This window comes from Sapajus apella, unplaced genomic scaffold (genome assembly GCF_009761245.1).
Source record: "Sapajus apella isolate SASKATOON/1434 unplaced genomic scaffold, GSC_monkey_1.0 scaffold25, whole genome shotgun sequence".
In the NCBI taxonomy this organism is placed as follows: Eukaryota; Metazoa; Chordata; class Mammalia; order Primates; family Cebidae; genus Sapajus; species Sapajus apella.
In genome coordinates, this window is record NW_022436965.1 from 26,810,445 (window position 1) to 26,836,777 (window position 26,333).

Here is a 26,333-nt window from a genome sequence, read left to right on the forward strand (position 1 = left end):
GGTTTTTCTAACTTAAATATAAGCATACTGTGGGTCATCCAGATGACCACCTTATACTATATACATAAATAAAGAAGTGTCACATCATTTCAGAGCCCTCATGTAAATCTGAGATCAAGTTAGTACCAAACAGCACTATTTTAAATTAAGTGTCTGGAGTCACAGAGACAAAAAGAGAAGTAAATTTAATATATAAATAATGCAATAAAGGCAATAAATATTAACTTAATGTCACAGATGATAAAATAGCAACAACAGGGTTGCCTGAGCCCAGGGGTTCAAGATCAGCCTGAGAAACATGGCGAAATCCATCTCTACCAAAAAAAAAAAAAAAAATACAAACACTAGCTGGGCATAGTGGTGTGCACCTGTGGTCTCAGCTACTCTGGAGACTGGAGTAGGAGCATTGCTTGAGTCCCAAAGATAGAGGCTGCAGTGAGCCAAGATCATGCCACTGCACTCCAGCCTGGGAGACAGAGCCAGGCCCTGTCTCAAAAAAGAAAAAAAAAAAGCTACAATAAAGAAAATATGCCTCAGGCAAAAAAAGTAAAAATGTATCTAATAACTGGTAATGATCATTTGTTAATAATTTCTAGAAGAGTGTTATCATTTCAAAATGACTATTATATGGTTAATTTTTATTGAGACTATAACAGAAACAGAGAAGGGAAACTGTTTTCTTACAGTGCCTGTAACTGAGTAAATATTAGTACAGAGTACATAAAGAGAATATGTGGAAGTGTACATGAAAAAATTAACTATTTAAATCATAAAAGAACCATTTTTTTATAAAAATCAAAAAGAAAGAAAGAAAAAATGTAGCTGTGTACCTCATACTGGCGAAAAAGAAAAAATTAATTTTAAAAATAAATAAATAAAAAGGGAAAAAAATCAATCTCCTTCACTTTTTTTTCTTATTTGGATCTACACATCAAAAAATTAAGCAGCCTTGGCCAGGCGTGGTGGCTCATGCCTGTAATCTCAGCCCTTTGGGAGGCCAAGGTGGGTGGATCACTTGAGCTCAGGAGTTCGAGACCAGCCTGGCCAATGTAGTGAAACCCCATCTCTACTAAAAATACAAAAATAAGCCAGGCGTGGTAGCACACACCTGTAGTCCCAGCTACTCAGGAGGGTGAGACATAAGAATCTCTTGAACCCAGGAGGCAGGAGGTTGCAGTGAGCCAAGATCACATCACTGCACTCGAGCCTGGGCAACAGAGTGAGACTCTGTCTTAAAAAAAAAAAAAAAAAATTAAGCTGCCTTGACTTTTAGCAACCAAAAAATCCATAAGCTTTCTTAATCTATGTAAACTTACCAATGCTACATGCCTGAGTGCCAGCAATACTTTTAAATAAGGACATGATCTACTTCAAGAAACTTCTGACTCAATCTTCAGCCAAGTCAAATACCTTCTAGAGCATAAAGATTTTATCTCGTCAGAAATTTAATGGGCCCAATTTATGCAAAATGAAACATACTTATATACGCTAGCTCGTCAATGACTTAGCATAGGAAATTCTACCACCATTTGGAAGAAGGATGACACGAGGGCACTCAGAGATACAATCCCTTCATGTTATACTAGAAAAAATAAGGAAGTGAAAGATTGAGAGCTTTGCATAAAATAATAGAATGTTAAGTCATAAAATCAGGAATATATTTCCCTTAATCTTTCCAATTGCGCACACAATTTCTTCATATAGTTTAAAAGAAACACCTTCCTTTAGGATTCTAGATGTTATGAAATACGAATGTCAGCTGCTTATTTAAATAGCCAATATTAAAAGGCAATTTAATCAACAGGCCATATTCTAAAGTATCTCATGGAGTAAATGAAACCATTAAAATCCCATGTACTGATTTTCTAAAATACATCTTGTGCTTCATCCTCTTCTGTTGATTCATGGTAAAACAATTGCTAAATCATTATTTACGAAATATCTGAAACTCACTAAGCAATCTGTACACGTTTTGTACTCTAGTTAATAAGAGCTTAAAATGATGTGATAGTCAACCTGACTGACAAATTACTTTGCTCACTTGAATTACTTCTTCAATGAAATAGCACCTCATCCATTAAAGAATAAGACAAAATCAAAGTTCTATAGGCCAAACAGCTTAATATGTACTAATCAATTAAAAGAAAATCTAAGATATTTTTGAGGACCTAGAGTGTTAAAATAGTTTTCACACAGACCTCTAACCAAAGACAAGGATATACCTACTCTTCAGAGCTTTCTACATAAATATACAATTTTAAAAAGGAAGTTGGTAAGTTCTGCTTGACATACCAACTTAGTCAAGCAGAACTTACCAACTTCCTTTTTAAAAGCAATTAATCTGTAAAAACCAAGAGGTAGGCAGGTTAGTGACTTTTCTAAAGTCACCCACCAATTCCCTTATGTAGCAAAGTATCTGTAAAAAAGAAGTAGGTAGATGAGCAACTTTTCCAAAGTCACCCACCAATTCCCTTATGTACCAAAGTATCTGTAAAAAAAAAGTAGGTTAGTGACTTTTCCAGAGTCACCCACCAATTCCCTTACGTAGCAAAGTGCCTGTAAAAACCAAGTAGGCAGGTTTTTACCTAGGGCCAAAGGTGGGCCTAGAATACAAGTCTCATACCAAGACCAATGAATTTCTACTGTCCTACATTTGCTGACTACAAAATGGCTACTAACTTTCATACTTAATGGTAGAAGCTATTTACCATGAAGTATGTAACATAAATTACTAGCCTAAACCTGTTGTCCTGAAACTTTCTTGCAATAATTAGGGTTAAAGACTAAATATCACATTATTCAACCTTAGTAAATACTTACATAAGTCTCATTGGCTGCGTCCAATTGCAGCTCATCAGTGTCTGTGAAATAACCGAGTTCAGCAAATAGGGCAGAATCTTCGGACAAAAGAATAGAGATTAACTGTCAATTCAATTATTTGACAAAGAAACAAGCACTGTACCCCATGTCACCTCTATTAAGGTTTCTTATTAGCCATTACTATTATTAATAAACTCCAGAAATGTAAATGACAAGCAATTCAAAGCTCATTTCCAATTTATGTGTTGTTTTCTGCATAATTTTTATCTTGTGAGCTGAATTCTTACACCAGGGATCAAAAAAGATTTTATGTCATATGTCACGTAAGACTAATTGGTAATGGCTTTATGGAACATTACTAACAAGAATTCTGATGCTATATTTGGGTTCAGCATGAAAAGTTAATGTGGTTCATAAGTAATAATAATAGAGAGGACTAAGGAAAGCATACATGCACTGCATATTTGTCATCCATGCCTTAAGTTAAGGGTATAACCAATTTTCTGTCTAGACAATAAAGGATTTACTCATCTAAACCATCAAATTCATTTCAGCAAATCTAACTATATTCCAATTTCCTAATGAGGTTTCATTATAAACTAAGAAATGTGTGGATACAGAAAACATTCTTCAATACACTATACTGAAACTTTCTGTAGGGAAAGGTCAAGGTGTTGACCAAGGCCCAAGAAGGCTGCTTACCATAGAATCTATGAAGTTCCTATTTTCTGTGACACTTACAAAACTTCAGGCACTTTGAAGAGTTTTTCAAAACTAGGCCTTCCTTTGTACTCCTTATCTATTATACTCCACTGAAACTGCTCTGATGATTTCCTCATTGCACAAGTTTAGGAAGTACACTGCCAGTCTATTATTAACTTGACCAATTACAGTACATTTCACCACCCTAAAACAAAATAGTATTTAGCAAAAAATTTTATATGTAGTAATAGCCAAAGGTTGCTCACATGACTCTCAGAAATGACTACTCAGCTGCACAGCCAACAAACATGTAAGCGGAGGGCTGTGGCTTCTATGTAAGCTGAAACTCCTTTAAAAAGTTCTCTATTTGGGCTTTCTCATTTCTTTCCTCTCATTCGTTCTTGAACCTGCTCCAATCAAGCTCCCCTCTCCACATACACACAATTATTAATGTCTCCAGTGACTTCCATATTGCTAAATTCAATAGTAAATTCACATTCCTCATCTTACTTGACCTGTCAACAGCATTAACATAGTTGATCTTCTCATTTTAACTGGAGCATCTTCTTCACTTTCAAAATACCACACTTACTTGGTTTTCCTCTCACCTCACTGGTTGACCCAACCTTGCTGGTTCTTCCTCATCTACCTAACATGAAATTGTCCTTGGGCTCGGCATAAACGTTTCTATCTATCTTACTCCCTTTGTAATCTCAGCTGAGCTCATGGCTTTAAATAAAATCTATATGTCAAGGATTTCTAAATATACATCTCCAACCCACACTTCAAGATGCACGTACACTGAGTACTGACATCTCCTCTTAGATGTTAAAAGGCTCCTCAAACCTGACATATCCAAAATGAGTTACTCATCAACCCCACCAAACTTCCTACTGCTTTGTCCTCAACCCAGTTAATGACAAATGAATTTTCCCAGTTGCTCAGTCCAAAAGCCTTGGCATCATTATTACTTCATTCTTTACTCCTCTTCTTCACTCTCCATATTCAATCTACCAACAAATCCTATCAGCTCTGTCCTTAAAATATACATCTGTAATACAGCTTCCTACCTTTCCTCCCATTCTTCCTTCCCTTCCCAACCTTCCTTTTCTTCCCTACCAGTCCCATCACAGAGATGCCAGCTTCTGAGGAAGCAAGGCAACAAGGGTGATGGGGTTTTGTGCACAGTCATCTCCAGCAATGTGCCTGTTATCTAAGGAAATAGGACAGTGTAGGGGAGACTATTGCCCAGCAAAGGTGGCAGCATGCCCCAGCCCAGTGGGAGGGGGAATGGAGTGGCAAATGGAAAAGGCAGCCTGAGAGGATAGAAGACTGGTCATACTGAACAAATATGTTAGTTGATTGAGCAAATGGTTGACTATATCTAAAATAATTAGAACATTCTGGTTTCTCTTCAGAACAAATAAATCTTTTGCCTTTTACTAAAATAAATGGAGTCAGATTTCTCACAGTCTGAGAAAGAATTTAAGAACATGGAAAGAGTCAGGAGACTAAAAGAATCCTAAGATGTTGGATTGGGAACTGAAAGCATTAGTAAATAAACTCATTTAAAGTATATACACATACAGATAGCTATAGAAATATATATGTACACACATATACAGATGTTTGTATACACACACACATATACATGTATATATATTTCCTAGTTACATCTGCTAAGAGGTCCCAGAAGCAATGATATCCCAGTAGCAATGAAAATACTGGGTGCCCAGATCTTGGATACTAAAAACCATCTTCCACCAAATGGAAGTTCACTAAGGGGTTCCTTGGAGAAATGACCAATTCCAGGGCTGCAGCAGGGAAAGTGCAAAATAAGCCTGGAAAATCTTGTTGTGCCAGAAATTCTCAGTAAATGATAGGAACATGTCAAAAAGAACAAAGGCTGCAATATGAATGAACTCCCAGTGGTCAAATCTGGGAGAAACTGAGCATCAGAATAAAATGAGAGTAGCAGTTAACCAACCATCAAATAAAAAAGGAGTCAATTAGCTCATCACGAAAGAAAGGGGAGGGAAGGAAGGAAGGAAGGAAGGGAGGGAGGGAGGGAGGGAGGAAGGAAGGAAGGGAGGGAGGGAGGGAGGGAGGAACGAAGGAAATAAGCAAGCTAGCTTCTTATAGTGCAATGTCAATTAACAAATATAGACAGAAGGATAATGAGAGTTAAATAGTTAACCATTTAGCAACCATTAGAGTGGTAACTGATATACACTGGGGTTATCAGTGAGTCTAGGGCTCCTAGTTAGAGGTTTAATAAGAAAAGGATATTGGTGTCATGTCAGATTATCTCCCCCAAAATAGTAATACAAAAAGGGAAGGAGTGGCTTTACAGTGGTGAAACCTGGAAGATGTCAACTTGACCAAGTAATCATGTGAATGTATCATAGGATGATATGACGGCATAGGAACATCATATTTATACTATAATGTATGCTCTCATTTTATTCTGATGCTTAAACTTTCCAGATTTGACCACTGGGAGTTCGTTCATATTGGTGGCTTTGTTCTTTTTGACATGTTCATTTGCTGAGAATTTCTGGCACAAGATTTTCCAGGCTTATTTCGCACTTTCCCTGCACTTCTCCAGCCGTGAATTGGTCATTTCTCCTAGGAACCTTAGTGGTTTAGGATCATCTTGTAGAATAAAAGATTTGTACTCTTTAAGACTATCAAGGACATTAGACACAGGAAAAGACCAAAGAACTGTTCCAGATTAAAGGACGCTGATGAGACATGACAAGTAAAGGCAATGGGTGTTTGCAGATAATCCTAGACTAGAAAAACAAACGATTATTGAAACAGATGGAAAATTTTGAATGGTGTCTTTGAATTGGATGACAGTCTTGTAACAATGTTTATCTCCTGGCTGGAAGAAATATAGGGCAGTAATATAGGAAAGTGGCTTTGTTTTGGGGGGTAGAAGGGTAGAGACTATACACTACAGTATTTAAAGGTGATGGGTCAACACATCTCTCCCTTTCTCTCTCTCTCTCTCTCTCTCTCTCTCTCCCCCCTCCCCCTCCCAAGGGAGAGAGAAATGGAGTAAATGCAGTAAAATTTAACAACTGTGGAGTCTATGTAAAGGGCATGCAAGAGTTCTTTGCACTGTTCTTACAACTTTTCTATAGATTTCAAACTATTTCAAAATTTTTAAATGTATGTATATAACATGTGTATATGCATGTATGTGTGTACATATCCATAATCCAACTACTTCTCATTACTCCACTGTTACTATTGTAACTCATGGGGACTGCTTTAGTGGCTTCCAAAATGTCTCCATGCTTCTGCCCTTGCCCTCTTTCAGTCTATTTCCAACAGAGCCACTGAAGTGAGCCTATAAAAACAAAAGACGTTATTTGGAATCACGATTCTCATAGTGGCAGATGAGAAATATGAGCATATAATGCAAGAAGGTGAAAAAGAACCCTGTTATGTTACCTTTGAAGTATAAAGCATACTAAAATAAATTCATGTTTTTTAAAAATAAGTATTTGCGGCCAGGCATGGTGGCTCACACCTGTAATCCCAGCACTTTGGGAGGCTGAGGCGGGTGGATCATAAGGTCAGGAGTTCGAGACCAGCCTGGCCAACATAGTGAAACTCTGTATCTACTAAAAATACAAAAAAAATTAGCCAGGTATGGTGGTAGGTACCTGTAATCCCAGCTACTCAGGAGGCTGAGGCAAGAGAATCGCTTGAACCCAGGAGGCAGAGGTTGCAGTGAGCCAAGATAGTGCCATTGCACTCCAGCCTAGGTGACAGTGCGAGACTCCATCTCAAAAAATTACATTAATTAATTAAATAAAAATAAATATTTCCTCATTCTTAGAAAACACATAGTGAAATGTTTAGGAGTTTCATATTACCTGCAGACCACTTTCAGATGTGAAAGAGGAGAAAAGTGTGGGTAATATTAAGAGATAAAGTGAATGTGTCAGGATGTTAACAGTTGGTAAATCTAGATAAGGAAACTGCAGGTTTATCAGTGTACTGATCTTCCAACTTTTCTGTTGTTAAAAAAATAACTGAAGGTGGGTTGATAAATATACTTGTATATTTATAGAACATCCCGAAAGAATCCAAAAGAAACTGTTGGCATTAGTTACACCTAAAGTATCTCTAAAACCTATTGTCTATTTCTATATCCTCTGCACTAGTCCCACACTATTAGATTTCCCTCAACAGTAGTAAACAATGGCAGTTATTTTTAGTGTGCTCAGCAAGCTTTCCCACTTCACCTCCACCTTGTCCATTTATTTATTCATTTACTCCTTGTAAGTTTAGTAAGATGAGAAACAGCCACTGGGTTTAGCAATGTGGAAATCAGTAGTGAAACAGCAGTTTCAGTGGAGGGGTGGCACCTGACTAGCCTGGGTTCAAGAGACCAAAAGAAATAAGAAAATAGAGTCAGTGAACACGGACATTTTCTAATAGGAATTCTGCTGCAAAATAGAGAAATGCAGTAACAGCAAGAGGGGAAGTAACATGTGAAGAGAGTTTTGGGTTTGTTTTGTTTTTTTACTCTAGATAGAGTACTATCCAGATATAGAAACAGTACTTCTAGGAGAAATAACAACATGTTCATTTACTGACAGGGATGATCTACAGAGAGGGGAAAATGCTGATGCAGGAAACAGGAGGAGGAATCGCTTGAGCAATATTCTTGAACATAGTTAATCGCTTATTTAAATTATTTAGAGTTGTTAAAATCACAAGACATACTAATCACATAATCCGATTTTTAAATTTTAACTAGTTTCTAATATTAAAAAAAAAAAAAACAAAAAACAGCCAGGCACAGTGGCTCACACCTGTAATCCCAACACTTTGGGAGGCTGAGGCAGGGGATCATGAGGTAAAGAGATCAAGACCATCCTGGCCAACATGGTGAAATCCCGTCTCTACTAAAAATACAAAAAATTAGAAGGGCATAGTAGCATGTGCCTGTAGTCAGTCCCAGCTGCCTGGGAGGCTGAGACAGGAGAGTCGTTTGAATCCAGGAGGCAGGGGTTACAGTAAGCTGAGATCCTGCCACTACACTCCAGCCTGGCAACAGACCGAGACTCCATCTCAAAAAAAAAAAAAAAAATCAAAGCTAGGCACGGTGGTTTGAGCCTGTAATCCTAGCACCTTGGGAGGTTACGGCAGGATGACTACTTGAGGCCAGTTGGAGACCAGCCTGGGCAACACAGCAAGACCTTTGTCTCTCCAAAATATTTAAAAATTAACAATTAACCAGGCCTGGTGGTGGCATGCACCTGTAGTCCTAGCAACTCAGGAGGCTGAGGTGGAAGGATCACTTGAGCCCAGGAGTTCCAGGTCACAGTGAACTATGATTGCACCACTGCACTCCAGCCTGGGCGACAGAGTGAGACCCTGTCTCTAAAAGAAAAAAAAAAAGTCAAGTAAATCAGTGAAGTACTTGAACACCCAAAGCAGCTCTCACAGAATGACACACTAACAGACATTAGTGTTTCAGTCTATTGCCAACAAACTCTATCCTACTTACTGAACGCCTAAGGAATTTAAATTAAACTGTTCAAAGAAGAGAAGACTGAACAGTTTGAAACGGGAAAACAATGGAAATGCGCACATTCAGGAAATGGCAGGGCCAGATACCTGACAGAAGTGAGTCAGTGAACTGACTATAAAAAACTGAATGCTCTGTTAGAGAACATTAAATCAAGTGATCAGATCAGACAGGAAAATGCAGCCTGGGTATCAGAAGACAACACAAAATAATGCTACCAGGAAGTGTCCCACAGTTATAGTTTAAACAATGTCATGAAAATATAATAGCTGACTAGCTGACAAAACAAATCATAACTACCCAATATATTCAAGTAGTGTTATTAATAACCAGGGATCTTATGAAGAATAAAATCTGTAGAAACGAGTCAGGAAAGCATTATAGAATAGATACTAGGGGTACAGGCTTTGGAGGTAGAAAAACCTGGTCTGAACCTTCTTCTGCCACTAACTAGCTCTAAGAATCTGAGCACAAATTCTGTTAGCCTCAGTTTCCTCATCTCTAAAATAACACTATCTCATTGGACTGTTGGGAGGATTAAATAAAATACTGCATGTAAAGAGTTTAGCAGGGTGCCTGACACAAATAAAGTGCTAAATAAATGATAGCTAACACACTGTTCCTAATACATTTGGCTTGAGAAACTGGGAATAGAAAGTCTAAAGTTTTCCAGCAACTCTTAGAAAATCTACCCAAGGATTGAAATAAATCTCCAACAGAATATAGTTTTAGAGAACATCTGCCCTTAAAAAAATTAAATGATGGCTTTGTTCAATAAAAAGTTGAAATTCCTTCCACTCATGCTATTGAGAATGCTGGTCCAAAGGAGAAAGATAAATGGGGTTCCCCTCAGTTCCGAGGCTGATGAGTGGCGTAGGCTCACTGGGGGTCCGTTTGGAAACCTACACAATCCCAAATTCATATTGGAACCTAAGAACAAAATTACTTTTATATCTTGCAATCAAGAGGAGAATGAAAGTTTCCTCTAAATACTTGGATAACAAAGCTTTTCCACTCTGATTTCCACTTCATTCCATTCCACCCTTCCTGACCACGAAAACGAAACAAAATATCCATTAAGAAAATTTAGATCTATATCTGCAGAGCAGTCGGGATTGCATTTAAGTATTAGGTCTAGCAAAGCAGGGACCCGAGGTCAGGTGCTTCAGTGTTTTCTTTTCTCCCAAGATGGACATGAGGCTTAAACCAATAGCAAAAGCTGTAAGATTTAGAATTTCTTGTATACAACCACATTCTCTCATATACACCCACTCCACTGTGCTCACCGCCCACATTTCACACTCAGGAAATAGCTTGTAGCCTTTTTGTCGGTCCCAGCCATCTTGCCCTAAACCTCCTAATAACGTCCAGTGTTAGCCCCCCCCCCCCAAAAAAAACCTGGTACTTCCCCGGCAGAAACAGTGAAAAATAATACTAACTCCAGTTAGACAATATTCTACTCGCCCTGTGGCCAGGACAGAAGCCGAACGATCCTCCCAGACTCTGTGAGGAGCACGGACGGGAGTGACGAGTGGCCTCACTCCCCAGGCAGGGTTGGTCCACACCTGTCACCACGAGTAGCAGAAGTAGGGAGGAAGAAACCTGTAGACGCGAACGCGAGCCACCCTGGTACATTCTCAGATCCCACTCACCCCAATCTTCATCCAGCCGGTGAGAAAGTCCCGGACTAAAAGGTGACTCCATGGTGCCGGCAACACCAACCGGCTCCCCCATATCACAAGTTCCTCTGCCCTGGAACTCGGTGACTAATATCTGGGACGGCAGCCGCTGGCGGACAAACTACTCTGTAACGCTGATGAGACGGTGGCCGATTAAAGACAAACTGCTTCTGCCGCACGAGGGCTTTGTACGAAACAGGAGAACATCAGAGACTAAGCAAATTTAAATAGACCTGTGAGTAAATATTTACTTTTTGGAGTTTCCAGGACTTTCTGTCCCGCAGTTTTATGGGGGAGGCAAGGGGAGACACAAAGACATCGCTTCGACTAAACAAAATTTATCAATCATATTAAAAATAAAAAGTAAAGCCCCTTTCTGAACATTCTGGCTTATTCCTTGATTATCTTTCTTAATACCACAGCGTATATACCTCAGAACAAAATTAGAGGCTAACAGTAAATTTAGTTTAATTTTTATGAATAATTCTCTATCAGTGTAAAAATTCTTCATATACGCCCGTATGACAGAAAAACACTACTATTTTTCCACATTCATTAAAACTGTTTAACTGGCACAGTATCCGAGGTAAATGGTACTGTACTATAAAACATAACTTCTAGAAAGCCTACTTTTATTTAAATGAAGCAAATGTAAAAGATAAACCCCAAAATTTATCTCCTAAAGATAAATTTCTAAAACATAGTATTTAGTCAAAGTCCAAGCGACCTACAGTAATCGATGTTCCCAATCTTTATATTATTAAAGATTCGGATTTTATTTAAAAGAAATTCACACACATCACGAACTCCAACTGAAAATATGAACTGAGTTGGATAAAGCAGTTGAAGAAAGCTACTTAAGAGAATTTCTTTTTCATCTGTTTTAAATTTCAGCGGCCAGTGAATATTTAAAATACTGTAACTTAAGAACACGTATGCCTCTAGGACCACGTGGAATCTTTCCCATGGTAGGTAAGCAAAACAAATGTGCTTCCCAGAATCCTCCAAACTGCTCGTGGCTGGATATTACTACAGATTGCATAATACAGGATCCCTCCCGGAACCAAGCCCAGAAAAAGATTATGAAATCCCCTGACGTCATATATGACTACTTTTGTCACCAGAAAACTAATAAATTTTCATTTAAGGTGAATGTTATTTATTTTTTATAACACTTTTATTCTCATCCAATTACCAATTCAAAAATTGACATAAAAACTAAAATAAGGCCTGGCGTGGGGGCTCAGGCCTGTAATCCCAGCACTTTGGGAGGCAGAGGCGGGGGATCACGAGGTCAGGAGTTCGAGACCAGCGCCTGTAATCCCAGCTACTCCGGAGGCTGAGGCGGGAGAATCGCCTGAAACCGGGAGGCGGAGGTTGCAGAGAGCTGAGATCGCGCCACTGCACACCAGCCCCGGCGACAGTGCGAGACTCCGTCTCAAACAAGCAAAAATAACCAAAATGAAAAGCGAGTCTTCTGTATCCCACTAGATTTTTAAGAAAATCACCGTGACAAATCGCCAATTTTTTTTAATTTCCGAAGGATTTTTTTATTCAAAAAGTGCAAGTAATTATGAAACAAACATTTGTGACCTGTCACCAATTTTAAAATTTAGCATTTTTTATTTTTGTCCTAGATTTTTCATAAGAAATTAAATATTATAGAATTAAATTCCTCTTTCTTCACTGCTTCATTTTCCCCCCACAGCATAGGCCACTTCTACCATGAATTTTATAGGTATAAAATTTTACTTTCTTTTATTTTTATAAAAGTGGAATTCTAGTCCACTTTTACTTTTACTTTTATGATGCTTAAACATGTTTATAGATACATGCATTTAGTATAATTTTGTTGTTTTTTTAAAAATGTATGTAAAGTTGCTGTACTCTAATGTTCTGCAAATCACTTTTCTTATTGGACATTACTATTTGAGGATATATCCATGGTATTTCCTTGAATAAATACATATATCCTTTTTTTTTTCCATTTTCCTAAGGATGAACAAAATTTGGGTTGTTTCAATTGTTTACATAAAATATATCCTTGTATGGGGTCTCCTTGTGCATATATGCAAAAATCTCAGTCTCTCTCTTTTTTTTTTCGGACGGGGGCTCACTTTGTCCTCTAGGCTTGTTTGCAGTGGCACCATCTCAGCTTACTGCAGCTTGATCCCCAGCTTTAAGCAATCCTCCTGCCTCTGCCCCCAGTAGCTGAAACCACGGGCACCCGCCACCACACCCAGCTAATTTTTGTATTTTTTGTAGAGACAGGATTTTGCCATGTTGCCCAGACTGGTCTCAAAACTTCTGACTTCAAGCAATCTCCCAGCCTCTGCCTCCCAAAGTGCTGAGATTACAGGCGTGAACCACCTCGCCCAGTCTCAAGAATGTCTTTAATAATGTATGTACTATTTGACCAGTTTACACCCTCGCTAGCATTGATGCGTTCTCTTTGCTCTCCATATTCTTTCCAACACTAGATATGGTCAGACTCCTACCATTTTTACTACTGTGAAAATTGTAATTTACATTTCCCTAGCAAAGTGGTGCCTTTTTCCATACTTATGAAACCTTATTTCCTTTTCTGTGAACTGTCCGCTCTTACCTTTTATGAATTTTTAATTTTCATAGTTTTATAGTTTTGTTTTTCACATCCTTTTTTTTCTGTTTGGCTATTATTGGGGTATAGGAACACTCTGGATTTTTTTACAGCAATCTTGTACCAAAAACCTTGCTGAATTCTGTTATTCTAATATTTTGTCTTTGCCAGGCACAGTGGTATGCACCTGTAATCCCAGCTTCTCAAGAGGCTGAGGCAGGAGGATTGCTTGAACCCAGGTGTTCAAGACTAGCCTGGGCAATATAGCAAGATTCTGTCTTAAAAAAAAAAAAAAAGTATGTATGTATGTGTGTGTGTGTCTGTGTGTGTGTGTGTGTGTGTATATATATATATATATATATATATATAAAATGGTAGATGAAAATTAAGATGTGATAAAAATGATTTTTTAAAAAAATTGTCTAAAGTTCTTTAGGATTTTTTTATGTAGAAGAACATTATGCAAATACCAACCTTTTAAATTCTATTTTATTTAATGTTTTAATTTTTAAAATAAACTTAGTATATTTTCAAACAAACACAAGAGCTGATATAGTGAATCCCCATGTTCCTATCACCCAGCTTCAGCTTCAAAAATTTGCCATTCTTGTTTTATCTATCCTGCCTCTCCACAACTTTTTTCATTTTGCTTTGTTTTTTTCCAGGAATTTTTTTTTTTTTGAAACAGAGTCTCACTCTGTCACCCAGGCTGGAGTGCAATGGTGCAATCTCAGCTCACTGCAACCTCCGCCTCCTGGGTTCAAGCCATTCTGCCTCAGCCTCCCAAGTAGCTGGGATTACAGGCACCTGCCACCAGGCTCAGCCAATTTTTGTGTTTTTAGTAGAGACGGGGTTTCCCCATGCTGGCCAGGCTGTCTCAAACTCATGACCTCAGGCGATCCATCCACCTCAACCTCCTGCTGGGATTACAGGCATGAGCCACCATGCCCAGCCTTCCTGGAATATTTTAAAGCAAATCCAGATATCATATTATTTCACCCATAAATACTTCAACCTACATCTTTTTTTTTTTTTTACTTCAACCTATATCTTTAAGAGACAAGGCCTTTTCTTATTTTTAAGAAACATACTGATAATACCATTATCATACCCAACAAAATTAGTAATTCTTTAATGTCATCTGACACTTGTCGTATGTTCAGTTTTCTGTCTTAAAAATGCCCTTCCTTCCACAGTTAATTAAAATCAGGATCCAGACAATGTCCTCACATTGCATTTAGTTCATATGAAAATTCCCTCTCCATTTCTTCCCCCCATGCCATTTATTGAAAAATCATTGGTCCTATAGAATTTCCTGCTTTGTGATTCTGCTGATTATGTCTTCATGGTGATGCTTAATTTGTTCCAGAAACTGCCAGTGACATCTAAAGGCATGAATGGATAGTTTTTGCTTTTGTTTTTGCAAGAATACTTCATAGGTGCTCCCTTGCATCATAGCAGGCAGCATATACATACTGTCCCACTTTTAGCGATGTTGAGATTTATTAGTGAGTTCAGATTTTTTTCCTAAGTCTTAAACTGTTCTGCCCCTTGTTTTACTGCAATGATTAGGACCTCTAATACAATACCGAAGGTCGGGGCTAGAGTAGGCATCTTTTACCTTGTTTTTCAATTTTAATATGAATGTTTGAAAAGTTTTACCACCAAATAAGATTTTTTCCCATAGATTTTTTATATACACTGTGATTAAGGGTTTCCTTCCACTCTAGTTGCCAGGCTTTTCTTTTTAAATCGTTAAGTCTTGGATGTTACTGAATCCTTTCTCTTGAATCTACTCCTCGTTTTCAACTTAAACCCTTAGAATAGAAATAAAATTTGAAAAAGAACTTTATGTCTAGAGACAATACCACCCTTTGGTCTAGGTAAGAGGAGCTCCTACCCTGGACCCACACTTTACCTTTGGCTCTGTCCCCACAGGATAAGAATCCATACTGCCAACGTGATGTGCTCAGCTAGAACACATGCCCCCTTCTAGACATGCATCTAACATCCAAATAGCCCAAATAGCTTCAAGCCTGCTTCTAGGGCTGGCTCATGCGTCTTACCTCTTAAGAGTGAAATGAGCCAATGGTATACACCAGGGCTGTAGCGAGACCTTATACATACAGGTGGAGGATACACACACACATATATATATATATATATGCATGCACCAGGCTCTTCATGACACAGAACATATCAAGAGGTGGGGAAATAAAGGAGGCAGCCTGTGGGTGGGGGCCACCTCTCCCTACATTGCCATGTTTTGTCATGGAATCTTATAAAATCAGAGAATTCTAAATTCAAACCTGGTCTGACAGATCATTATGAAGGTATATTTGTCAAGATAATAGAATAAAACATTTTATTAAACAGGTAGCTTGATTTGTGATTTTATTTTTTTAAGGCAGAGTCTTGCTCTGTCGCCCAGGCTGCAGTGCAGTGGTGCGATCCTGACTAACTGCAACCTCTGCCTCCAGGGTTCAAGCAATTCTCCTGCCTCCCCGCCTCCTAAGTAGCTAGGATTATAGGCGCCCACCACCACACCTGGCTAATTTTATATTTTTAGTAGAGACAGGGTTTCCCCACCTTGGCCAGGCTGGTCTCAAACTGCTGACCTCAAGTGATCCACCATCCTCCCAAAGTACTGGGATTACAGGCATGAACCACTGCACTGGCCAATTTATAACTTTTAAAAGTTAAGACAAATAGTATATGGGCCTCAATGTATACTATTGTTGGAACCCTGCAAATGGTGGGGAGTATGACTAGTGAATTTACAACTTAATTAAAATTGCATTTGATCCATACTATCTATTTTATAATCTGATCAACAATGTATGATGGATAGGCATTAATTTGAATCATATTAAACTGCAGCTATGTAACTACTTTTTACCTACAAAAGGGGTAATTTCACATGCTGCAACCTTTTTATTTTTTTAAATAGAGACAGTGTTTCACATGTTGGCCAGGCTGGTCTTGAACTCTTGGCCTCAAGTGATCCACCCGCCTTTGTCTCCCAAAGTCCTGGGACAGGCATGAGCCACCACGCCCAATCTCCTCAACCTGTTTTTAAAAAGCTTTTTAGAGAATAATAGTATGAAGCTGTATGATTTTATGAAAGCTAAAACCAATGAAGTAATTTTTTCTCAAAAGAAAACTTATGTCAGAGAGCAGTGGCTCATGCCTATAATCCTATCACTTTGGGAGGCCAAGGTGGGTGGATCACTTGAGGTCAGGAGTTCGAGACCAGCCTGACCAACATGTTGAAGCCCTGTCTCTACTAAAATTACAAAATTAGCGAAGCGTAGTTAACGCACACCGTAATCCCAGCTACTTGGGAAGCTGAGGCAGGCAAATGGCTTGAACCTAGGCAACGAAGGTTGCAGTAAGCTGAGATTGTGCCATTGCACTCCAGCCTGGGAAACAATAGTGAAACCCCATCTCAAAAAATAAAAAAAAATAAAGAAAAATTATTACACGGAGATTGCCAAAGGCTTCAGGTCCAATGTTAAGATTTTTCTCAAGAATTTTCCATAATACTCCCATACATTTAAAAAACTGAGCTAGGCATTTATTAAGAGGATCATTATTCACAACATATTTTTGTATTTTAAAATTACTCCCACTATGGTGTTTACTACATAGACACATATGTATGTGTAAATATGCAAAATGTCTTAAGGACACGGACAATATTTTTCTTTATTAGTTTTTTTCGAGTAGCCTCCCAAGCAGCTGGGACTACAGGCATGTGCCACCACGCCTGGCTAATTTTTTATTTTTAGTAGAGACAGGATTTCACCACTTTGGTCAGGCTGATCTCGAACTCCTGACCTTAAGTGATCTGCCTGCCTTGGCTTCCCAAAGTGCTGGGATTACAGGCGTGAGCCACTGTACCTGGCCTTTATTAGTCAATTCTGATTCTTGTAAATGTTCAAATATCTAATTAGATCCAATTGTAATTATTGAATAAAATAATTCTAGTTTCTATAGATCAGGTTAAAAAACTAATCTGAATATATTACCTTTTCTATTATTCACATATTGGGCTAAAAAATGACTTGATATATTGTAACTCCACATTTGTTTTATCATTAGAAACACATCTAACATTAACACATTTCTTTATATAGATCACTTCAAAAGGGATCTCACTTTTCTAAAACTATAGATAATTGGGATTACTGAACAATAATAGCAAAATTGCATTTTAATCAGCGTTTTACTAATGGCCTTTCCTTTACATTTCCAATAAAAAAAATCCAGACATGTATGGGTTTACTAACGTCCCTTAAAACAAAGAGGCCAGGTGCAGTGGCTCTCCACACCTGTAATCCCAGCACTTTGGGAGACAAAGACAGGCAGACTGCCTGAGCTCAGTTCAAAACCAGTCTGGGGAACATGACAAAACCCTGCCTCTACTAAAAATACAAAAAAGTTAGCTGGGCATGGTGGCAGGCGTCTGTAATCCCAACTACTTGGGAGGCTGAGGCAGGAGATTCACCTGAACCTGGGAGGTGGAGGTTGCAGTGAGCTGAGATCCCGCCACTGCACTGTGGCCTGGGCAACACAGCAGGAGTCTGTCTCAAAAAAAAAAAAAAAAGAAAGAAAGAAAATAAAGAAAGGAAAGGAAAAGGAAGGGGAAGGGAAGGGAAGGCAAGGAAAAGATAAGGGAAAGGAAAGGAAGAAAGGAAGAGAAATAACTCCAAAATATGTCTAAACGAATCTGCTTTACATTTCTGAAAATAAAAGAATATCCATTTAAATTTAATAGTTTCAAATTTTTGTACATAATTTTGTCTATACAGACCTTAAGATCACATAACATTCCAAACATCAGAACTTTAAAAAATACATGAAACGGAGACAGCATCTGGTTATAAAAGATTTTAATATCAAATAAAATGTATATGACTAAAAGGTTTTGATTGCCACGTAAACTATTCTACTTATATAATAAGCTAACAAAGCATAGTTTCCAGGTTACATCAAGTGATTTTATCTTCTCACATTTCAAATGAAATGTTGATAGCCTAAACAATCTGCCATGAATGGTAAGAAGTAAAGGCAGCACATATCATCTGCAAGTTTCTTCCGAAGCGATAAAATACCATGTTCATATTTTTCTTGTTTGTGATCCCAAAACAGGCAATATTTTCATTTCATCCACTCTATTCTTATGTATTTGAAAAGCAGGTGTTATCCACCTACCACACGAGCACTGTTCACCATACCAGTTGAAGGAACCCAACTTGGCACCGCATTTTGGGCAAAGAAGCTGAAATAAAGCAAATGTGTTACTTCATTCATTCACTTTATGTAAAACAAGTCATTATCTCTGGGAATCAATATAGGCTATTAAAACAAGTAAGGCACAGTCCCCACCTTGAGTTTATAATCTAATCACTAAGATAAAATGCATTGGAAACTTACTGTAATAGATACTAGACTACAATTATTGCATAGGAAGAATGTTGTATTCAGGAAGTTTAGGGGAGGAACAGATGTAGCTTGAAGGAAGAAAAGTCCAAGCTTGCGATTTAAGGAGGGTTTCATGGATGTGGCATACATATATAACTTTTAAATCAGTTTATAATTTAGGATTTCAAATGAAATCATCACGGCTAAAGTACAGAAAAGCACGTTAGGATTTTCATGCTATATTACTAACTGTATGTACTGACAGCATGTAAGTCAGATTCTTGGCTATTTAAAGACAAACTGATACTCCAGGAAAATAGCTAAATCAAAAAAAAACCTAGTAAGTCAATTTCATTTTCTTCTAGTGTAGTTAGTTACAGCATTATTTTTTACGTTTAGCTCTTTGATTTGTGCATAAGGCCGGGGTTTTTATTTTTAATCTTGAGCTATAGAAAATCTAGACATAAAACTCAGAAGTGGGTTAGGTGTGGTGGCTCACACCTGTAATCCCAGCACTTTGCGAGGCTGAGGTGCGCCGATCACCTGATGTCAAGAATTCGAGACCAGCCTGGCCAACATGGTGAAACTCTGTCTCTATTCAAAATACAAAAATTAGCCAGGCATGGTGGCAGGCACCTGTAATCCTTGGGAGGCTGAGGCAGGAGAACCACTTGAACTCAGGAGGCAGAGGTTGCAGTGAGCTCAGATCGTGCCACTGCACTCCAGCCTAGGTGACAGGTTCCATCTCAAAAAAACAAAAAAAATTCAGAAGCAACAAATATAAAAACTAACAAATTTAATTATGTAAATATCTTTCATTTTTTAATATGACAAAACATACAAAAAATGTGAGAAAAGCAATGGACTGAAGAAAATAGTTACAATATATCAGATAAACTATTAACATCTAGAATATATAAAGTTCCAACAAATTGATAAGAAGGCCGGGCACAGTGGCTCACACTTGTAATCCCAGCACTTTGGGAGGCTAAAGTGAGCAGATCACATGGTCAAGAGATTGAGACCATCCTGGCCAACATGGTGAAACCTCATCTCTACTAAAAATACAAAACTTAGCTGGGTGTGGTGGCGCGCACCTGTAATCCCAGCTACTCGAGAGGCTGAGGCAGGAAAATCGCTTGAACCCAGGAGGCGGAGGTTGCAGTGAGTGGAGATTCCAAGATTGTGCCACTGCACTCCAGCCTGGAGACAGAGTGAGACTCCGTCTCAAAAAAAAAAAAAAAAAATCAGTAAGAAAGAGTTTTTAAAACCCATAGACAAATGGGCCCAGGAATATGAAAGCAATTTATAGAAAAGTAAACTATAAATGGCTGGTAAATATATAAAGATGGTGATCGATGACTATTTTCATAAAATTCCAATCAAACATTTTAGGAATAACATTTTTTACCCTGCAGATTGGTAAAACATTACCAGTTGTATAGTATCTATCACGTCAAGGATATGGGGTAATGGGTACATGCATTCAGTTACTGAAACCCAAATTTGTATGGGCATTTTGAATATTGTCCTAGAATACCACTAATATTTAAAACACACATTCTTCGAACCAGAAATTCCACTTCTAGGTACATATTCTATAGAAAAAAATTCAAATACGTATACAAAGAAGTATGCACAGGATTCAGAATCTTACAAAAAAGTGTATTTAACTAGGTTGGAGTGTGTGTGTTTCCCAGGTTAAATAAAATCAGAAAGTCAAAGTCACAAGCCACAAAAAAGAAAAACTGATGAATTAGATAATAACTGAAATTAAAAACTGTAACTGCTACAAATAATGCCATCAAGAATGGAAAGTGACTGATAATGTGTATATTATTTTCAGGGTGATGTGAATGGTAACATGATAAGGTTTGGCTCTGTGTCCTCATCCAAATCTCATCTCAAATGGTAATCCCCACATGTGGAGGAAGGGAGGTGACTGGATCATAGAGGTGGATTCCCCCATGCTGTTCTTGTGATAGTGAGTGAGTTCTTATAAGATCTGATGGTTTTATAAGTGACAGCTTCTCCTTCACACATGCTTCTCTCCTGCCGCCTTGTAAAGAGGAGGCCTGCTTTCCATTCCAACATGATTGTAAGTTTCCTGAGGCCCCCCCAGCCATGCAGAATCATGAGTCAATTAAACCTTTCCTTTATAAATTACCTAGTCTCACATACTATCTTATAGCAGTGTGAAAATGGACTAATACATGATGACAGTTGCAAAAAACACTGTGAATATACTTTTTAAAAAAACATTGAATTGTACACCTTAAATAGATAAATTGTATGTCCTGTGAATTATACTATAATAAGGTTGTTTTTTTAAAAACCAGCATCATCTGAAAATGTGAGTTTGATCATAGGGTACCACCTTCTAGGCAAAACACCATCTCATAAACAGTTCCTCATGCATAAATGTAAATATAACTGCTCTACCTATTTTATAAAGCTATGGCATTCTTCAAATGATATAATACAAATAAAGTGTTTCATAAAATAGCCACTATACAAACTTTTATACAAATCATACAAACATTCAAAATCATTATTATTATAGAATACCTTCACATTAATATCAAGTAAACCTAAAGGAGAAATGTGGCTGTCATGGCACACTCCAACCAAGTTAAACACATTTTTATGTAAGATGTCACATTAACTGCATTCTTTCTTTCTTTTTTTCCCCCACCCACTGGTTATAGGAGCAATAGGATGTGCTGCATTCTTTAACTAGAAATGAAAAAGAATCTCATAGCAAAACATACTAAATTTCACTTTCCTGAAAGATCAGAGAAAAAAGAGACACATACAGGAAGCCAACAGAGAAAAAGAAAGAACTTTTAACCTAATTTAAAAATCCCTGATTTACCCTACTGTTGTTACAAAGTTCAAATTTTGTTAAATATATTTTTTCTTTTATATATATATTTTTATAAAATTAAAATTTTTTTACTTTCTTTTATAGGGATGGGGTCTCACTATGTTACCCAGGCTGGTCTTGAACTCCTGGGCTTAGGCAATCCTTCACCTTGGCCTCCCAAAGTTCTCTGATTTACAGGCATGAGCCACTGTGCCCAGCCAATATATTCTAATTAGTTTAAAAATAAATGTTAGTCTTATATTTGAAAAAATATAAGCTCTCAATCAGAAGTGATTCACTATTTTGGATCAGCTGGTTTTTGAAAAATATTTTATTTTTGATAGTCTTATCTACACTAGAAAGATATAATCTTCAGAAATAAAGGAGTTAAGAAATGGAGTAAAACACTAGTTAACATAGAGTTTAAAATGCAAAAAGGAATAAAATATAGATGATTCAATAAAGTTGTAGAAAATAAAATGTGTTTTCACCTGTCCATCCATCACTCCCAACAAAGCAGATTCCATCCACTGTACAGGTTCAATGAAATAAGATGTACATTGAGCTTGCCTCCCTGTGGTAAGCTTGAAAGATGGTGTCATTCTCTTGTGGGCAAAGGCTATAGGTCCACTTCCTTCATGGTGATCCAGAATACTAGAACTTCGAAATAATGATCGCCTGCAAGCCCCAAACAAACACAAATATTAATGACTTCCAAAAGAATGAAAACATGGATGAAATGTGCAATATTTTTTTTTTTTTAAAGACAGAGTCTCACCCTGCTGCCCAGGCTGAGTGCAACAGCAAAATCTTGGCTTACTGCAACCTCTGCCTCCTGGGTTCCAGTAATTCTCCCACCTCAGCCTCCTGAGTAGCTGGGATTACAGGCACCTGCCACCACACCCAGCTAATTTTTGTATTTTTAGTAGAGACGGGGTTTTACCACGTTGGCCAGACTGGTCTCAAACTCCCAACTTCATGTGATCTGCCCGCCTTGGCCTCCCAAAGTGCTGGGATTACAGGCGTGAGGCACCATGCCTGGCGAAGTGTGCAATATTTCTTAAAGGACAAAATAATGTAACACTGATTATGCTACTCAAATTTTCAGTAACCCCTACAATCTGATTATTTCTCTTTTTAAGAATTTATATTCTTCCTGAAAGCATATCTGAACTAAAACTTTCTGTATGATTCAATTAAACAAAATCTTCCTATAGTAATTTAAGAAAACAAAACGCTAAGTACTTTTCAGCTACTGCGACAAGATAAAATCTCCAAAGGATACAAAATATTTTACCTGCACTTTCTACACTTGTAGAGAACCTCATCTTTCAATCCTTGTAAAACGGTGGTTGGGTCAACAGCAAAGAGTTCTTGAGGTAAATTCTGCAATTCTATATGACATAATTAAAATACATTTATTTGTCAAAATCAGCTCTGCATTTTCAGATAAATTCAGTTAAAATCAAATTGAGGCAACAAGTGATGACCTCAGAAATTTAAAAAATAAAATAAAATAAAATTCCAGTGTTGACAAATCAGGCTAAAGTAGCAGAGGACAGTGATTTAAGTGCTTAGGTTCTGGGCAGAGACTGCCTGAGTTCAAATCCCGAACCTCCCATTTATAAACCATGTGATTTTGAACAGGTTATTTTGGGCTAAATCACAGTTTCAAAAAGAAACAATAGTTTCTCAGGGATTGCTGGAAGTGAGGTAATGCATGCAATGCCAAAGTAAATGACATCTAAAAAGCCTATTACACATTAGCAATTATTACTTACCTGGATACTTCTCTGTAACCTTTTGTAAACGATATTGCTTATAAATTGCACTAGAGGTATCCACTTCATATCCCATTGCCTGGTATAATTTCAGTTGCCATTCGAACCCCTCATTCATCCTGTAATGACAAAGAAATACATAGTTTCATTTTTTTCAAATCACATCACAAAAGCAGAATTATTACTATAAAAAAAGAACCCACTTAGCCTCTGGTTTCAGAATCTGGAGCTTTTCATAGGCTTTTTCAAAGGGAAGTTTGTCAGTCTTCATGAGAAAAGCAGTTATTATGGCCACACTTCGACTGACTCCTGCATGACTGAAAAAGAGACCTTTAAAATAAAACAGCAAATAGCAACAATTAAAAAAAAAAAAAAAAAAAAAAACACAAAAAACCCAGCCCCCTAATAACAGTAAAGTTTAGGTCCATTTCATCTCTACTTCTTAAATAAACCCATTGCCTCTGAAATATTACCAAGGTACAAAAGAATTATTCCTTTTTCCTTTTGAATTCTGAACCATATGAATGTATTACCTATTCAAAAATAGTAACAGTAATTTAAAAAAATTTCGTAAGGGCTCAGAACAAATCTAAACTTCTGGCTAGGCGCATTGGCTTATGCCTGAAATCCCTGCACTTTAGGAGGCCGAAGTGAGAGGACTGCTTGAGCCCAAGAATTGGAGACCACGGCCTGGGGAACAAAGTGAGACCCCCGCCTCTACAAAAAAATTAAAAAATTAGCCGGATGTGGTGGCATGTGCCTGTAGTCCTAGTCCCAACTACGCTGGAGGCAGAGGCGGGTGGATCACTTGAGCCTGGGAGGTTGACGCTGCAGTGAGCCGTAATTACGCTACTATAGTACAGCCTGGGCAAGAGAGCAAGACCATGTCTCAAAATAAAAATAAATGAAACAAAACAAAAACAAATCCAATCTCCTTTCATCTTAGCGTTCTGGGACCTCGAGATCTGGTCCGACTTCTTTCGAGTCTATCAGTGTCTTCTGTCCTTTATGTGCGCAATAAATGTAAACTATTGTTATTACACTCCAATCCAACCAAGAACTGCTTAGGGATTCCCATTTTTTCTCTTTTCTTTTTTTTGAAATGGAGTCTGGCTCTGTCACCCAGGCTGGAGTGCAGTGGCACGATCTCAGCTCACTGCAACCTCTGCCTCCCGGGTTCAAGTGATTCTCCTGCCTCAGTAGCTGGGACTGCAGGCGAGCACCACCAAGCCCGGCTAATTTTTGTATTTTCAGTAGAGACAGGGTTTCACCATATTGGCCAGGCTGGTCTCGAACTCCTGATCTGGAGATCCACTCGCCTCGGCCTCCCAAAGTGCTGGGGTTACAGGCGTGAGCCACCGCGCCCGGCAGGGATTCCCCGACCACCCTCCTCTTTTTGTTTTTTTGTTTTTTTGTTTTTTGTTTTTTTTGTCTTTGCAGCAACAATCTCCTTCCTAGGCAAGGCCCAGGGATCCTTTAGATCCAAACCAATTCACCTCTTCATCAACCATCCCCCACCCATACCAAAACATTAACCCTAAATCTTTGTTAATCCCGTTTACCAGACAGGAAGCAACCTAATCTGCATTACAATCATTGGGGTGGGTGTCTAGCTTCTCTTACAGAGCTGTAAAATCCTTGGGGTGTAGGGATTTTGTCATTTACCAGATGACGCCTACCCAGCCCTTTGTTGCTGCACGTATTGCATGAAAGCCTGCACACACACCAGGGGCCCGCCTCCAGCCTCCACCCTTCTTAGATACCCGCCTCCTACGGGAGGCACCGGGAGGAGGTTCACTCGGAATGACAACGCCCTAGTACTGCCCTGAGGGCCTCGGAAGGGGCGACGGGGGCCGGCTGGAAACCTGGCGGGGCACGTAGCCCACTGACCCGGCCACTCACCAGTGCACCAACACCCCACGGCCCTCGGCGCGGGCCTGGCCGATGAAGGCCACGCACCGGTCCAGATGGCTGAGCAGGTCAGTCTCGGGTTTGTCCAGCGCTGGCACGAAGAGGCGCCATAGACCCTCGGCCCCAGGCCCCGCCTTGAAGCTGGGCTCCTCCGAGTCCACCGTTAGCACGGCCGTGATGCCCGCTTCCCTCAAGTGGTTTGGTTCCGCGACGGCCGCGGCTCCACCCAGATACAGTCCTGGCTGCACTTCCAGCATCTGCTGGACGCAGCTGGCTTTAACACCGCTGCTGGGGTGGCGGAGCTCGCAGCCATGACTCGGGCCCGGAGCCTCCAACATGGCAGCGCCCGGAGACCAAGTCGCTCCATTCCCTACCATCGAGTAGGCTCGTGCTAGAACGTCCTGCCCCTGGGACCGGCCAGCCTCGGCGGCTCAGCGGCTCCCTCGGAGGACCATGTCGGCCGCTGGAATATGGACTTATTGTCGAGGGGCGGAGCTTCAGCCTCGTTCTGCGCTGCATTTTCACCCGTGTTTCTTCTGACCCCCACCCCAAAAGCTGATGGTAAAGGACAAACTTCGCCAACTACAGGGTTTCTCGAGCTTTTAGTATTGAGATTTTCAGGAAAGGGACATCGGGAGCAGCTGAATTCAAATGTGAAATAAAGGTCCCACCAACTGAATCAGAAGCATCATGTTAAGCATTTGAAGTAAAATTTTTTTCAGTATTATAAAACCATTTGTACATTGCATCTTACGATTATTTTTCCTTTTTCTGCCCAATTTCATTATCGGGGTGTGAATCCTTGTTGATGTTTACTGTTCTATTTATTTTGAAGATATTAATCCTATATTTTGTAAGTCAATGCTCTCCAGCCAGGACTACCAGAAACCCGCCTTTAGTTAAACAAGTTGGTTTTATTACTCAGTCATGAGCAATGGAGAATTTCAGGGCATCTCAGAACGAGGATGTTGGGAACATCCTATACAGATTTGGG

The 26,333-nt window shown here is 38.8% G+C and overlaps 2 protein-coding genes across 4 annotated transcripts in view; both read right to left on the reverse strand.

The window, feature by feature from the left end:
* The window catches only part of ATF6 (activating transcription factor 6), a 191,457-nt gene extending 180,537 nt beyond the window's left edge, over positions 1 to 10,920 (reverse strand). Inside the window, exons 1-2 of one of the 2 annotated variants that reach the window (XM_032291587.1) lie at positions 3,523 to 3,727; positions 2,821 to 2,897 (exon numbers count right to left, since the gene is read on the reverse strand). Coding sequence is in view for 1 of the 2 variants with exons in the window: in XM_032291586.1 (XP_032147477.1) it covers positions 2,821 to 2,897; positions 10,729 to 10,810 (159 nt within the window). In the remaining variant the exon portion in view is untranslated. Of the gene's footprint in view, positions 1 to 2,820; positions 2,898 to 3,522; positions 3,728 to 10,728 lie in introns of those variants that run through there. The other variant, XM_032291586.1, reaches the window with a different exon arrangement.
* A 7,312-nt stretch (positions 10,921 to 18,232) lies between these two features.
* Positions 18,233 to 26,059, reverse strand: DUSP12 (dual specificity phosphatase 12). 2 transcript variants are annotated; one of them, XM_032291590.1, is made up of 6 exons: positions 25,388 to 26,059; positions 23,632 to 23,745; positions 23,429 to 23,547; positions 22,945 to 23,041; positions 22,139 to 22,325; positions 18,233 to 18,638 (listed from the first exon to the last, which is right to left on the reverse strand). In XM_032291590.1, the coding sequence occupies exons 1-6, from the start codon at positions 25,714 to 25,716 to the stop codon at positions 18,477 to 18,479; spliced, it is 1,008 nt and encodes a 335-aa protein (XP_032147481.1). In that variant the 5' UTR covers positions 25,717 to 26,059; the 3' UTR covers positions 18,233 to 18,476. The 2 variants fall into 2 exon arrangements, with proteins under 2 accessions (XP_032147481.1, XP_032147480.1); XM_032291589.1 differs by having other exon boundaries at positions 25,331 to 26,059.
* Positions 26,060 to 26,333: the final 274 nt, after the last annotated feature.

What these genes read in the sequence shown, in the direction of transcription:
- DUSP12 (XM_032291589.1), bottom strand. Translation starts at nt 25,716, where the DNA reads ATGGTAGGGAATGGAGCGACTTGGTCTCCGGGCGCTGCCATGTTGGAG. An exon ending in CGTGGGGTGTTGGTGCACTG is followed by an intron (nt 23,746 to 25,330) that starts GTGAGTGGCCGG and finishes TCTCTTTTTCAG; the next exon opens with TCATGCAGGAGTCAGTCGAA. An exon ending in ATTCTGAAACCAGAGGCTAA is followed by an intron (nt 23,548 to 23,631) that starts GTGGGTTCTTTT and finishes TTGTCATTACAG; the next exon opens with GATGAATGAGGGGTTCGAAT.